This window comes from Pelophylax lessonae, assembly GCF_965119305.1.
Source record: "Pelophylax lessonae genome assembly, chromosome: 10".
NCBI lineage: Eukaryota > Metazoa > Chordata > Amphibia > Anura > Ranidae > Pelophylax > Pelophylax lessonae.
Window position 1 is genome coordinate 128,046,496 of NC_138777.1, and position 16,204 is coordinate 128,062,699.

General features: G+C 47.7%; 1 protein-coding gene across 2 annotated transcripts in view; it reads left to right on the forward strand.

Moving 5' to 3' along the window:
- Nucleotides 1-16,204, forward strand: part of LTBP3 (latent transforming growth factor beta binding protein 3) — a 1,036,617-nt gene that overhangs the window by 625,434 nt on the left and 394,979 nt on the right. For both annotated transcript variants that reach the window (XM_082271069.1, XM_082271070.1), the window contains 3 exons: nt 14,492-14,611; nt 15,114-15,242; nt 15,345-15,512. In XM_082271069.1, coding sequence (XP_082127195.1) covers nt 14,492-14,611; nt 15,114-15,242; nt 15,345-15,512 — 417 coding nt within the window. The remainder of the gene's footprint in view (nt 1-14,491; nt 14,612-15,113; nt 15,243-15,344; nt 15,513-16,204) is intronic.

A 16,204-nucleotide genomic window follows, 5' to 3' on the forward strand; every position in this document is an offset into this window, starting at 1 on the left:
TTCTGCAACCAGAACCGACCAAAATGCAATGGGACAGGAAATGGGCTTTAAAAGCCCATGATTGGACCAGAACCATTAGTAAAAAACAATTGAGGGGGCAGGAGAATGTTAGGAATGTGATTGGAGTGACTAGGGGGTCCAGAGGCCAATCATTAGTGAATACGCCCCCCAGTATATAAGATAGCCCCGCAAAACTCCTAGCATTGTAATACAGGGACATAGAAGAGAGTGGAAGCAGTTCTGTTACTTCTGCTTAAAAAGTGTCATTTAGCAATTATTAGTGTGAGGAAAGGGATATCTAGTGTAGTTAGGGTGCTATTTTCCACTATAGTTAGCTTCAAAAATCTAGTTTCTGTAGGGAAAGTGTTAAGTGCCAGGGTGACCGTAGTGTAGTGTAGGGTGAACTGACACTGACTGCTATGACAGGGTGACCAATCCCTTCCATTTCAGGGTGACCGCTATAGAGAAAAGATTGTTCTCTTAGGTTACTTACAGAATAGGGATATGTCTTCTCGCCGGTCAGCCTGCTTTTTGCTGCAGGCGTTTATTTAATTAGGACATGTTTGGAGTCCGGCATGACATCTGAACTTGTGTATAGGGGTATATATACACCTACACATATATAGGTGTGAAAAGAGCAGAACACTACGCTTGCGCTAATTAAATAATTAACAGGCATATGGCTCCGCTCCTATCACACCTATATGTGTGTATGTGTATAATACATATAAGTGTGTGTGTATATATACCCCTATACAGAAGTTCAGATGTTTTGCCTGCCTCCAAAGACCCCAAAAAAATGCCTGCAATAACACACCTGGGCGTTTTTTTTTGGCGCAGGCGTTTTTTTGGGCATATTTTTGGGGTCTATGGAGGCAGGCAAAACATCTGAACTTCTGTATAGGGGTATATATACACACACACTTATATGTATATATACACATACACATAAATAGGTGTGATAGGAGCGGAGCCATATGCCTGTTAATTATTTCATTAGCGCAAGCATAGTGTTCTGCTATTTTCACACCTATATATGTGTAGGTGTATATATACATACATGTGTGTGTATATATACCTCTATACACAAGTCCAGATTTCATGTCTGACTCCAAAGACCCCCAAAAAATGCCCAAAAAAAACACCTGCAATAACACACCTGGGCGTTTTTTTTGGCGCAGGCGTTTTTTTGGGGTCTTTGGAGGCAGGCAAAACATCTGAACTTCTGTATAGGGGTATATATACACACACATGTATGTATGTATACACCTACACATATATAGGTGTGAAAATAGCAGAACACTATGCTTGCGTTAATGAAATAATTAACAGGCATATGGCTCCGCTTCTATCACACCTATATATGTGTATGTGTATATATACATATAAGTGTGTGTGTATATATACCCCTACACAGAAGTTCTGATGTTATGCCTGCCTCCAATAACCCCCAAAAAATGCCCCAAAAAACACTTGCTACAAAACCGGCAAGGTGTGAAAATAGCGGAGCCATATCCCTGTTCTATAAGTGACCTAATAGAAACTGTCTTTTTTTCTGGTTCTGGACATGCTACAGAGCTGAAACTTCACAGGTACACTTTTTAGACCCCCCCCCATACACTAAATTCAAAGTCAAAATAAAAAAAAATCTCATTTTTTTTTCAATAATTTTTTCAATAATTGTCTCTCTATCAAAAAATGACAATTTTTAAGAACTTTTTTTTTGTGTGATTAACAGTCTCTGGGGTGGGGGGCGTGGCCGAGCAAGGCATGTGAGCGGACGTGCATCACGGAGCTCCTGCTGTTACCCTGCACATCGATCCTTCCTCCGGTATACTTCTTACCTCTAACCGGCACAGACGCCTTCCTCTCCCCCTGGGGACTCCTCCGGTACCCTTTGTGCCTCGCTCCGCACGATGCTGACCGGGAAAAAACGCAAAGAATCTGCCGGCCTGGAAATTCAACATGGCGCCGCGGCCTCCACGCTGAAAGGGACGCCCTGCGCCACTGACAAGGGCAAGGATCCCGGGGTAAGTCCGGCAAACCCCGCAAGGAGGGCACCAAGGACATGCTATATTATGCCCAGAAACTTACTTATGCCCAGGTGACAGGCCCCCAGATTGGTGGTGAGGGGGGTGCGGCTCTAACCCTGGCGCCCGGCCTGGAAGCGGATCCCTCATCCAGTTTACCTGATGCTGACGCCCCTGCTGCCATGGATTTGGGGACGGATGGGGACGCGGTGGATGGCGATTCTCAGCCCACCCTGGGTCAGATACTGTCGGCGGTGCAGCAATGCACGGCCTCTGTTGGCAAGGTGGAGGAGAAGCTGGGGGGGCTCACTGAGGAGGTCTCCCTGCTCCGGCATGACCTCCAGAAAATGCGGGAACGGTCTACTGCAGTGGAGGGCCGCATAAGTGAGGTTGAGGACAAATTACCCTCCATTATCACCGAGACCCGGGCAACTACATCCCTGGCCAGGGTGGTTCAAGATAAAACGGATGATATTGAGAACCGACTGAGGCGTAACAACATCAGGATCGTGGGGCTTCCGGAGATGGTGGAGGGCAGGGACCCCACGGAGTTCGTGGAACAGTGGCTGCTGGAGACCTTTGGCAGAGATGCCTTCTCCCCCTTATTTGCTGTGGAGCGTGCCCACCGCACTCCATTCCAGGCAATGCACCGTGTCCTATGCTGGCACATCTCCTACACTACCGTGACCGTGAAAAGGCCCTTAGGTTGGCAAGGGAGAAGGCCATCATTAAGTTTAATGGGGTCCGGGTGTCTCTGTACCCGGATTTCTCGGCAGAGGTGCAAAAGAAGCGTGCTAAATTTCACAAAGTTAAACAACGCCTGCAGAAGGTCCACCTGCCCTATGCGATGCTATACCCTGCCCGGCTGAGAGTGACCGCCGGAGGGCAAACCCACTTTTTTCAGACCGCGGGTGAAGCTGCGGAGTGGCTGGATGTCAACGAACCGTCTTTGCGGGCCCGACAGCGAGAGGGAGCGAATCCTTGAGGTTGCCTTGGCCGTTGGGATACTTTCCTGTGACTTACCTGATGGAAGGGATTTTCTTTGCCTTACCGGAGGCCTTTTACCGTTGGCCTGTTATGGATGGATGGCTCTACATTTCCTGTGATGGTGAAGTATACCAAAGTCATGCGATGCTTACTGTATTATCTGTTGGAGTGTGTCTGCACGTTGCCTACTCCTCGGATATCTTCTGTGCCAAGTTGGCACCGTTTTGTTTTCCACCTTTTTTGTTTTTTTCCTGGCCCTGGATGTCTTGACTCTGGGACAAGTTTCTACTTTTATTTCACACACAGGCTTCACTTTTTTGTTTTGCTGCTGGCATCTTCTGGAGAAGGACTGCTTCCTGTCTACTGTGAGACCCAGGCTGCTGGGTCCTGCTACAACCGTGCTTGCTGCCCCTTTTTTCTTTTTTTGCACACCTTACCCTGACTGTACTTATGCACTCTATGGAATATGTCTAGTGTACCTTTAGTGTCCTGGAATGTCCGGGGCTTGGGGGATCCCCTCAAGCGGGCTATGGTGAGCTCTGTTCTGCGCAAGTATCACCCGGCGATTGTTGGCCTGCAGGAGACACATCTCACTGTGGACACGGTCGGCTGTGTGCGGTATGCTTGGGCCCAACAGATCTACCATTCCACCCATACCTCCTTCTCTAGGGGGGTGTGTATTTTGGTTCATCGATCGGTGGACTACCAGGAGATTTCTAAAATGTGTGACCCGGAGGGTAGATTTGTATTCTGTACTGTACTATTTGTTCCCGTGCCTGTGTACTTGCCATGGTGTATGTCCCGCCTCCCTTTTCGCTTCACGTGTTGAGGGAGCTGGCGAGGTTCACTTTGGACAAGCCCCGTGCGCTGCTGTATGTGCTGGGGGATTTTAATGGGGTGCTGGACCCTTCCAAGGATAGGCACCCACCTCCCAGCGTGGGTCCGGGCGCCCGTGGTACCCCGCTGGCCCGTTTCCTGGGAGAGATGTCCTGGATGGATATGTGGCGGATCCGGCACCCTGCTGCTACTCAATTTTCCTGCTACTCTAAAACACATGGGCCATTGTCCCGCATAGATCTCTGTCTGGGTACCCCTTTATCCTTGGCAACAGTGTCCAAGGTACAGTATGCTCCTAGGTGTGTTTCTGACCACTCCCCCCTGATCTGTTGGTTGGAGTTGAGACCTCTGTCGTCCCTGTCTCGGGTCCCTTGGCGTCTCAATGCCTCTTGTGGAAATGGTTGAAACTTTTTCCCCCTGACAGTGATCTGCCTAGAGCTATGTCCCGATTCTTTTTAGATAATGATCTCTATCCTGATGTGTTGGTTCAATGGGATGCGTTTAAATGCTATCTTAGGGGGGTGTTCATTGATGTTATTAACCAGGTTAAATCCTCTACTAAAGAATGGGAGGCTCACTTGACTGCGCATGTGAGGGATTGGGAGGAGTATATTGGCCAACCCACTAAAGCGTCTCGGGCGGCTTGGTTGTCTGCCCAGGATGCGCCGACTAGTTTTATTTCGCATAGAGCAGAGCGCAAGCATTTTTTTTCTAAAGTTACTTTTTATGAAGAGGGGGAGCAGACTGGCCGCCTCCTGGCAAAACTTTTTAATGTTCGTCCTGCAGTCCCTGCTATAGGGGCCCTTAAATTGCCTTCGGGCACCCTGGTTAACTCTTCGGAGCAGGTTATGGAGGAGTTGGTCCGCTTCTATACTGAGCTCTATTCCTCTAGAGTGTCCTACACTGACCTGGAATTGGCAGACTACCTTCTGGGAGTAGATCTCCCCGCTTTATCAGCAGCGCATAAGCGCCAATTGGATGCTCCTCTTACACTAGAGGAGCTTCGGGAGGCTGCCAGTTCTTTTCCCACCTTTAAGGCTCCGGGGGATGATGGATTGCCCATGGAGGTATACCAGTCCTTCCCTGACACCTTGCTGCCACGACTGTTGCGGGTCTTTAATGAGGCTCTGCGCAGTGGTCGCCTGCCCTCATCCATGTCTGGTGCCAGTATTACCCTGATCTTGAAGCCTGACAAGCCCCCGGTTGACCCCGGCTCTTATAGACCAATATCTTTGTTACAATCTGATGTTAAGATCCTGGCCAAGGTGCTCGCTCGGCGCTTGAACCGGGTGGTGACTACCATTGTTCATGATGATCAGGCGGGATTTATGCCCAACAAATCTACAGCTGTTAATCTCCGTAGGCTATATGTTAATATGCAGAGTAGAGTGGACAATGTGGGCTCTCGGGCCCTCTTGTCCCTCGATGCTAATAAAGCCTTCGATAGTGTCGAGTGGGGGTACCTCTGGGCGGTGTTGGAGAAATTCGGTTTCGGTCCCACTTTCATAGCATGGGTTTGCCTTCTTTACCAGGCCCCGCGAGCGGTTATAAGAGAGGGGGGCAGGCAGTCGGCACCGTTTCTCCTGGGGAGGGGGACTAGGTGTTATATTCTCCGTGTTGTGAGAGACACAGGACTCTCTGTACAGCATTACAGGACAGCTCTGCATATCAATACATCTCTACATGTGTCTAAAGATGGCCACTCTGCCCCTTGACCCTTGTCATCTCTCCTGGGTGGAGCCAGCCTTAAAGTGACAGTACATGTGAAACCCTTCAGGTATAACAGCTTCCATCCATCCCTAAAAAAAAAAACAAAAAAAAAAAACAACAAAACAAGAACAGGCATAAAACAGTAACTCATAATTGTCCAATACAGTCCTCCAACTCAGGAGATTTACATGGCTTCTTCCACGTCCGGATGTGAGAACAACTTCCAGGGACGCTACGGGGAGAAAATGGCAGCAGATCACTTTCGGCGGGCCCGTCGAAAGTCTCGTAACCGGTCTTGCATTTGAAACCGGTCAGGAGGGTGACAGTGTCGTTGAGGACAGGCACCCAGCGACTCGGGGCCGGAGGAAGCAGGGCTGGCCGGAATGGACACCGGCGGGGCCAAGAGGGGATCCCCTAGCTCAGAGGGTGAGCAGACCTCTGGACCAGGGCTGGAGGGCTCTGTTGGAGCTGAGTTCTAAAGTTCAGAGTCCTCCCAAGCATCAGTCTCAATGCCTCCTGATCCGGCAGGAGCAGATCCTTGAGACACTGGAGGTGCAGCCGATGTCAGGGATTCGGGCAGCTGAGAACGAGGACGCAATTGGTCCGCATGCCTTCTGCAAATGGAACCATCTTCCAGGCAGACCCTATACATTTTGGGTCCCAAAGTCTCTGCGACGATAGCAGGAAGCCAACGAGTGTTGGAAGCGCCATAAGATCGCGTCCATACCTTTTGCTGGGCTGTAAACCGGGGAATCTCGTCGTGTTCGACCCTCTTGTCTTGGGACTGCCGTACATGTTCCTGGACCGTTTGAGGGCGGAGCATATCCAAAACAGTCCATGGCTGTCGACCCAAAAGAAGTTCAGCTGGAGTTTTCCCAGTGGTTGCATGTGGTGTGGTTCTGTAAGCAGAAAGGAAGGAGTCCAGCTGCTGGGGTGACAGGGACTGTTGTTTACTTGTAGCCACAGTAGCTTTGAAATAGCGTTTGAAGGTCTGTACAAACCTTTCTGCTTGACCATTTGTAGCCGGGTGGTAAGGTGCGGTCAACTTGTGTTTGATGTTGTGGGCAGTCAGGAAACCCTGAAACTCCTGGCTTGTGAATTGTGCACCGTTGTCTGTGACAATTTTTCTGGGGTATCCAAACGTAGCAGCGAGATGTAACAGTATGGAAATTGTCGCCTTAGTCGTTGGCTGGGTAACAGGAATGACCTCAGGCCACTTTGAATGGGCATCAATAATGATTAAAAAGGTGTCTGCAAAGTCCAAGTGTAGGCGAAACCAGGGAACCGTGGGCCAAGTCCAGGGCTGGACGCACCCTCGAGGAGGGTCTCTTGCAGTTTGTGCACATCCAGCACACGCATTCACATATGTCGTGATATCGGAGTCGAGGTTCGGCCACCACACATAGCCTCGGGCCTTTTGTTTCATACGTGTGCCTCCAGGATGACCAGTATGTAGCAAGTCCAGAATGTGTCTCCGGAGGGTCTGTGGAACGATCACTCGGTCTCCCCATAAAACACAGTTGCCAGACACAGTTAATTCCAGACGCCTACGGAATTAAGGTTCATAATCCTGTGTGACAGTTGCAGGCCAACCGTACCGTACCCAGGAGAGTATTGTCTTAAGGAAGGTATCATTGGCTGTATGGGCTGCTACTTCCCCAGAAGACAGAAAGGACAGGCTGGTGTAACCACAACTCTTGACAGGTGGAGAAGAGTCTGTTAATGTCCTTGTCAGACGGGACATGGCGTCTGCATTAGCATTGGCATCATGGCTGCGATACTGGATTTTGTAGCTATATGCTCCCAAGAATAGGGCATAGCGTTGAAGACGGGCCGCAGTCGTCTGGGAGATGCCTTTGTCAGGGCTAAAGATCTGAAGGAGTAGTTTATGATCAGTCAGTATGGTGAATTCCCTACCATACAGGTAAAGATGAAACTTCTTAATTGCCCATATGAGTGCCAGAGCCTCTTTGTCAATGTGAGAGTAATTGCTTTCTGCTTTTGTCAAGGACCTGGAGGCGAATGCCACAGGTTTCTCTGACCCTTCTGGTAAAACACGTGAGATAGTACAGCCCCTAGACCATAGGGTGAGGCATCACAAGCCAAGGTGAGAGGCCTTTGGAGGTCATAGTGCACGAGCATGCGTGCCGCTAACAGCTTTCGCTTAGAAACTTCAAAAGCACGTTGGCATGCACCCGACCAGTTCCATCTGGAGTGTTTCTCCAAAAGCTTGTTTAATGGAAACAAAGTGTGTGCTAGATCCGGCAGGAATTTGTGGTAATAGTTCAGCAAGCCCAGGTATGATCGCAGCTGCTGGACGTTGGTCGGAGCTGGAGCTTTTACTAAAGCATCAACTTTGGCTTCTGTGGTGTGTATACCCTCTGCATCCACAAGGTGGCCACAAAAAACTAGGTACCATGAATTGGCATTTCGCCAAGTTCACTTTTAGACCCTGCTCTTGCAGTCTCGCCAACACAAGCTCCACGTTATGCTTGTGTTCCTGGTCCGTCAGGCCCGTGAAGAGCATGTCATCTAACAGGCACTGTGTGAAAGGAATGTCCGCCAAAATCTCATCCATTTTGCGTTGCCAAATGGCTGGGGCGGAGGCTACCCCAAACACCATCCGATTGTATTCATACAGTCCCTTGTGAGTGTTGATGGTTAGAAACTTGCAGGACGAAGGGTGGACCTCAAACTGTAAATAAGCTTGCCTGAGATCAAGCTTGGTGAACTTTTGACCTCCTGCAAGAGAGGCAAAAATGTCATCTACTCTGGGTAGGGGATACTGGTCTATCTCCAGTTGAGAATTTAGTGCCATGCAGAAATCGCCACAAATGCGTAAGTCCCCATTCGCTTTCTTTACTGGTACAACTGGTGATGCCCACTCGCTGTGCTCTACCTTTGAGATGACACCTTGTTCCTCCAGCCGGCTTAGTTCAGCTTCCACACCTGCTCGGAGTGCGAAAGGTACCGTCCGAGCTTTGAAGAACCTAGGCTGGGCATTGGGTTTCAGCCTGAGTCTCACACAGTCATGCTTTATTTTTCCCAAATGATTATCAAAGACTTGTGGGAATCGCTGTTTCAGGGACTTCACCCATCCCTCTTCATCCCCTGATGGGATGGTCACGGTGTTGCAGGGGTTAATGGCGATGTCTGGCATGCCAAAGTGAGCAATCCAGTCTCTCCCAAAAAGAGGGGGTCCCCCATGTTCTAGGATATACAATGGCATTCTTTTCGTCTGACCCTTGTAGGATACCTGTACTTTCACGTACCCCAGTGGGTGGAGTATCTGCTTTGAGTATGTCTGCAGTTTTATTGGTGTTGGACGGACAGTTGTTCGGATCAGAAGTTTTCTCCATTGTTTCTGGGTGTTAACTGAAACTGCTGCTCCTGTGTCTACATCCATCTTGAGTTTCTTTCCTTCCACGGTTACCTCTACAGTCATTGCTGAGGGTGCTGAATGCATATGATGTATGTCCAATCTGTGGAGCACTTCCTCATCCTCTGATTCAGATGATGATGTATATCTTCCCACCATATATGCCTTTGTCCTGGTGTTCAGAGGTTGTTTATTTCGCACCTTCTTACTACGGCAGACTCGTTTCAGATGGCCTGCCTTACCACAATTATGACAGAGCTGATCCTTAAACCAGCAGACTTTGTGATCATGGTCTGTATTCCCACAACGGTAGCAAGCTGACGTCCGGGCTGGTGAGGTTCTATATTTACAATTAGCTGCAGTTTGCTTGACTGCTGTTCTGAAAACTTCCTCTTTAACCTCTTCCCTTCTGCTCTGGGGGTTCAATGCCTCTGTATCTTTCACAGCCATTTCCATCACTGAAGCTATCTCAATTGCCTTTGTAAGGGTAAGGTCTTTCTCTGTTAACAGTCTCTTTTGGCTAGACTCACTATTCAGTCCCATGACAAACTTATCCCTCAGTGCAGTCGGTAAGTACTCCCCAAAAGAACAGGTTGAGGCTAGTCTGCGAAGGGCGAGCACATAAGCCTTAATATCTTCACCTGGCTGCTGCTGCCGCTGATAAAACCTGAATCTTTCTGCAATCTCTAGTGGTTTAGGCTGGAAGTGATCCTCTAACAGTGTCAGGAGCTCTGCCAAAGTCTTAGTTTCTGGTTTTTCAGGGAAAAGGAGATCCCTAAGAGTGTCATATGTCCTAGCAACAACCACTGTCAGAAATACTGCTACTTGCCTGTCGCCTGGGATGGCATTTTCAGCAAAATATTGTTCTAGTCTTTCAATCCAGGAAATCCACGTTGTCTGTTTTACATCAAATTCACTTAATGTCCCGATCAATGACATTTTCCTGCTGGGCTCTGTGGGTGTTTGTATCCAGCTGACAATCCAGAGTTTTTTTTTTTTTTTTTCCTTTCTCACACGGATAGTAACCTTGTAAATCCCATCCTCGTCGCCACTGTTATATTCTCCGTGTTGTGAGAGACACAGGACTCTGGTCTGGAACAACGGATGTTTATTCAGGACTCTCTGTACAGCATTACAGGACAGCTCTGCATATCAATACATCTCTATATGTGTCTAAAGATGGCCACTCTGCCCCTTGACCCTTGTCATCACTCCTGGGTGGAGCCAGCCTTAAAGTGACAGTACATGTGAAACCCTTCAGGTATAACACTAGGCAGGGCTGCCCTCTGTCCCCTCTGCTGTTTGCTCTGGCCATAGAGCCCCTGGCGGCGAGGATTCGGGCCAGTGCCTCGGTGGTGGGCTTTCAGTATGGGGAACTGCAGGAAAAGATACTTTTGTATGCTGATGACATGTTACTGCTCCTGGGTGACACAGGCCTGTCCCTTCGGGCAGTGATGCGCATCATCACGGAGTTTGGTGGCTTCTCGGGTCTGACCATCAACTGGTCCAAGTCGGCCTTGCTGCCGCTGGACCAGGGGGAGGATCCCCGGTTGCCTGATTTTTGCCCGGTACAGATAGTGCAACATTTCAAATATTTGGGGGTGGTGATCTCCGCTGTCATTACCGATTATTGTCGCCTGAACCTCTTCCCACTTTTGACGAGATTCAGGGACAAGGTGGCCATTTGGTCCAAACTTTGGCTCTCAGTAGCTGGTAGAGCTAACTTGGTGAAGATGATATTAATGCCCCAACTTTTGTATTTCCTCCATAATTCCCCGGGGGTCATTCCTTTGAGGCTGTTTCGCCTGGTGAACTCCATCTTCCGCTCCTTGTTGTGGAGGTCGGGGGTTGCCAGGATACGCCTTGAACAATTATACAGGCCCAAGGATAGGGGAGGCTTGGCCTTCCCGAACCCTTGGATCTATTACTTGGTGGCGCAGCTGCAGCACTTGGTAAAGGCCCTTTGTGGGGGGGGATCAGGATGGCGGGGACTCTACGGTCCAGGTTATACTCCATGAGGTTGCGGCGCGCAGGGTCCCGGAGGCACTAGAATCGCAGCTCTTCTTGAAATCTAACAAATTATTTCCCACCTACAGATTAATGCATAAAATATGGTCGAAGGCGAAACAGTTGCAGGGGGTTACCGGTTTCACCGAATATAGTTTACTATGGGGTAACTTGACCTATCCGGAGTTGGCCGGGTTGCCATGTGCGGCAACTTGGCGAGCGCGGGGAATTACTCACCTCAAGCAGGTGTTCCTCCAGGGGCGCTTGCTAGACTTTGCCCAGCTTAGTGCAGCCTATGACTTACCTCCGAGTATGCAGTTTTCATACTTGCAGCTGCGGCATGCAGTCCGAGCTCAGCCCTCCCTGCTGGGCCCGGAACTGTCCCCAACACCAGTTTTTACTATGATGAGGTGCTGTGTTACGACTAAGGGGTTTATATCGGAATGTTACTCTATGCTGCTAACGGATTATATGGAGAAATTTCCTAGCCCTGCTAAATCTCATTGGGAGGCGGATGTTGGGGTTATTAGTGATGATCAATGGGACGAGGCCTTAGAGTCGGTGCGTACATGCTCCCTTGGCGTTGCGCAACGACTCTCCCAACTTTACATACTCCTACAGGTGCACCGCACCCCCCTCCGCCTTTACAGGATGGGTCTTAGAGCTGACTCCTTATGCACCAGGTATAGTAGAGACTGTGGGGACCTCATTCACCTTCTGTAGTGCTGCCCCAAGCTCCACAGGTATTGGACGGCGGTGGTCCAGACTGTTAACGCTGCATTCTCCCTGTCTGTGCCGGTAGATCCGAAGCCGTGCCTCCTTGGCATGGTGGAGGACTTCTCGCCTGATGTCAACGTACGATTGGCGTTGTCAAGGTCTTTTTTTCAGGCCTGGAAGCTTATTTTGCAGCACTGGACGTCTCCGTCCCCTCCCTCATTGGAGATTTGGGTGAAGGCAGTGGGCGCTACACTACGGTATGAACGCCTAATTTATCAGTATAGAGGTGTCCCGCTAAGGTATGACAAAATCTTGGCTGGGTGGCTGGCACAACCAGGCCTGGCCCCTGCTGATCTTATCATGGATCGCTTATTGCAATAGTCCCCTACATGTTCCGGTTGCAACATATGGAGAGGTTATTTGATGTGTACTTGTGTTATTATGCTCGGGTGGGTGGATGTGCCTACTTTGATGGGAATGCACTTTCTTTGGGGATGTCATGTATCTGATATTTGTTTGCCTATACTCTCTTTGCCAGAGAGCTTGTTGTGTTGAAGCCTGTGAATTTTCAATTTTGTTCAATAAACCTTGTTTCTGATTTAAAAAAAAAAAAAAAAATAGTCTCTGGGGCATGACCCAGAACCCTAGGCACTTTTTAGGGGCATATATTGGGTTTTAGGGCTTCAAAATGTTTTTTTTTTTATTACCGAAGTTCGGGTCCCATTGATTTCAATGGGGTTCTGAAATCCGGGCCGAACTTTCTGGAAGTTCTGGTGTTCTGGTCGAACCGAACTTTTGAAAAGTTCGATCATCCCTAGTTAGGAGACTGTAGGAGAGCTGGACAGGTCCTTAACCCATCAGCAGGACTGGTATCTGCTCCTTTCTCCAAGGAGGAATAGTATGAGCACTGCCAGAGTTCTACAAATTGACCTCCAGCAGGCCACTGGTGTGAATGTCTCTGACCAACCAATCAGAAACAGTTTTCATGAGGGTGGCCAGAGGGCCCAACTTCTTCTAGTGTGCCTAGTGCTTACTGCCCGGCACTGTGGAGCGCGATTGGCAGGTCAGCCACTGGCGCCCTGTGCTTTTCACAGAACAAACAAAGAGCTGGGGGGGTACACCCTGAACATGCATTTCTAAAGCTGGTGCAGCTATGAACCAAGCGACATGCATATTACAGAGAATAGTACACACATGCAAAATAAATGACTATCAAATATAAAGGCAAAAAATGGGGATTTGGTCCCACCATATGGCCATATCATGCTCAAGCCCACCACTACATCAAAGTACCCCATTGTCAGTGGGTCCTACACTATCCATAAAAAGATGGATGAATCCAACCTCTCACCATTGGAGATGCTTACTCCTTACTGGGAGACATGTGCAACTGCATTATAAGGGACTCCTCCTATATCTGCTTGCTAGTGGACACTGATAGAGTACAGGTGTGGGAGGGTGGGGTGCTCAACCCCAGAAGTCTGGTCAGGACCGAATACATAACAAACAAAGAGCTGGGGGGGCACACCCTGAACATGTATTTCTAAAGCTGATGCAGCTATGAACCAAGCGACATGCATATTTACAGAGAATGGCGCACACATGCAAAAGAAATGACTATCAAATATAAAGGCAAAAAATGGGGATATGGTACCACCATATGGCCATATCATGCTCAAGCCCACCACTATGTCAAAGTACCCCATTGTCAGTGGGTCCTACACTATCCATAAAAAGAAGGATGAATCCAACCTCTCACCATTGGAGATGCTTACTCCTTACTGGGAGAGATGTGCAACTGCATTATAAGGGGCTCCTCCTATATCTGCTTGCTAGTGGACACTGATAGAGTACAGGTGTGGGAGGGTAGGGTGCTTTTCACAGATGAGAGCAGGTTCACCCTGAGCACATGTGACAGATGTGAAAGGGTTTATAGAAGATATGGAGAACATTATGCCACCTGTAACATCATTCAGCATAACAAGTGTGGTGGTGGGTCAGTGATGGTCTGGGGAGGCATATGCATGGTGGGACGCACAGACCTCTACAGGCTAGACAGGGGCACCCTGACTGCCATTAGGTATCGGGATGAAATCATTGGACCCATTGTCAAAACCTATGCTGGTGCAGTTGGTCCTGGGTTCCTCCTGGTGCACAAGAATGCCCGGCCTCATGTGGTGAGAGTATGCAGCCATTTCATGGAGAGTGAAGGAATTCATACCATTGAATGACTCCCACGCTCACCTGACCTAAATCCAATAGAACACCCCTGGGACATTATGTTTTGGTAAATCCTATGCTGCCAGGTTGCACCTCAGTTTGTTTAGGAGCTCAGAGATGCCCTGGTTTAAGATCTGGTAGGAAATCCCGCAGGAGACCATCTGTGCTCTCATTAGGAGCATGCCCCGACGTTGTCAGGTATGCATACAAGCATGTGGGGGCTATACAAACTACTGAGTACAATTTTCAGTTGCTGCAATGAAATTTCAGCAAAATGGACTAGCCTGCTGCATCATTTTTTCACTTTGGTTTTTGGGGGTGTCTTTGAGTTCAACCCTCTGTAGGTTGATCATTTTAATTTCCATCAATGTGGCATTCTTTCATTCCTAACACATTACCCAGTCCATGTCAGTATAGATACCCAGCATGATATTTTTCCCCATTGAGATCTAATGTGTTTTCAAAGTGTTCCTTTAATTTTCTTTTGAGCAGTGTAGATGTGCTCATTAATCATAAAAAAAACAAAAAAACACGAGCTTCTAAACTAAAAAATGTAATTGTTGTTGAATGAATGCATCATTATTGGCCTATGTATATTTTTCAGACATAAATGAGTGTGCAACGTTACAGCCGTGTATAGGAGGACAATGTATAAATACCCCTGGCTCCTTCCGATGTGTGTGCCCTCCAGGTTATAGACTTCACAATCAACATACATGTCAAGGTAATTCATTGATCAAACTATCCATAAACAGAAAGAATAAAGTTCATGTCTAGGTCAACTATATCCCTTGCAAATATTTTTGAAAATTTCACTGCAGACTTTTGCTTGCATCTGTACACTTGGTACTGATAGGCTTTTGCACTGTGTTTCTTGAGTGTAAGTGGTAGGGCATCCCTTCTGTAATCATGTTGTAAAGCAGTATCCCTAGCATCCTTGTAGATGTGTAAAATTCTTGGCAAGTTTGTCAACCAAGATGAAAGGCTTACAGTTAAGGAAAGCTTAAAGTTAGGGAACACATGGAGATGCCTGAAACTTCACCGAAAACTCTGTACAAGCTTATGAAAGAAAAACATCTAATCTTAGCTGGTTGTAAATAACTGAAATGTTAAATTAGAAAATGGTTTGGGTATCTCAATGGTATTTTTTCAGTCCTGTTTTCATGAAAGTGATATTTTCTGTTAAGTGATTTTCATTCATACTTTCTTGATTTTTACATCTCCAGAAATAGATGAATGTTCCCTTTTCTCAGAAATCTGCTCACCTCATGGCAAGTGTGAGAATCTAGATGGATCATATATGTGTATCTGTGACCCTGGCTATGCACCTACTGAGGACCACAAAAAATGTGAGGGTGCGTATCCTATTTACAGATAGATAGATAGATATACAGAATTCACTGAATGTGTCGGCCAACTTGTTTCTCATATATCCTCTTTGTTTGCCTCCTGTAAAGAAGTTTCCCGTGGACTCGATCTTCGAGACTGCTTTCTAAGTCTGGATGACACTCTGTTCTGTGACAGTGTTCTTGCTGTAAATGTAACAAAAGAGCAATGCTGTTGTTCTTTGGGGGCAGGATGGGGTGACCACTGTGAGATCTATCCTTGCCCTGTGCACAGCTCAGGTACATCCTAATTATTTTATTGTATTTTTTCTCATTGTGTACCATATCTGTATATCTGTGGGCTCGTTCACACGTGTCAATAACCTGTATTTATGCAGCATTTATTTATTGTTAAAAAATTAAACAGCATGTTACTTTCATGAGGCTTTGGTGATTGTCAGCCGCCTCCATTGATTTCAGTGGTAATGCTTTATAACTGCACCTTAACAGCACTCATAGCATTTATGGCTGTTGCAGAGTGCGATCACTGGGTGCAGATCAGACATTGTGGAGTAACAGGAACTGGCTTCTTTATTGGAACATAAACACAGATAGCAAAGATGTCACCTTCTTATGGTAAGAAAAACAGACAGGAAAAGGTAACCAACGAGTACAGTACAATGCACAGGAAATTACAACACATCATAGAAAATGCATAGCATATCAATGAGCATTAGCGACATCTATTGTCCCATTTGTGAATTGCAGTTAATAGGCTAAGCTTAACGTTGTTGTATCTCCAACAATGGCATGTTGGTGAAGCATTTATAAAGTGTTAGCTGGGCACTGGGGGAGGGGCAGTGGAGGTTCCTGTATCTTATAATGCACTGGGAAATAATAGAGAACTAGGATAGAGCAGCTCCAGCCATTTCATTTTTGTACAGAGCAGCTGTGTGGTTTTTCCTGGCAAAGGGCATCAAGTCAGCCAAAAA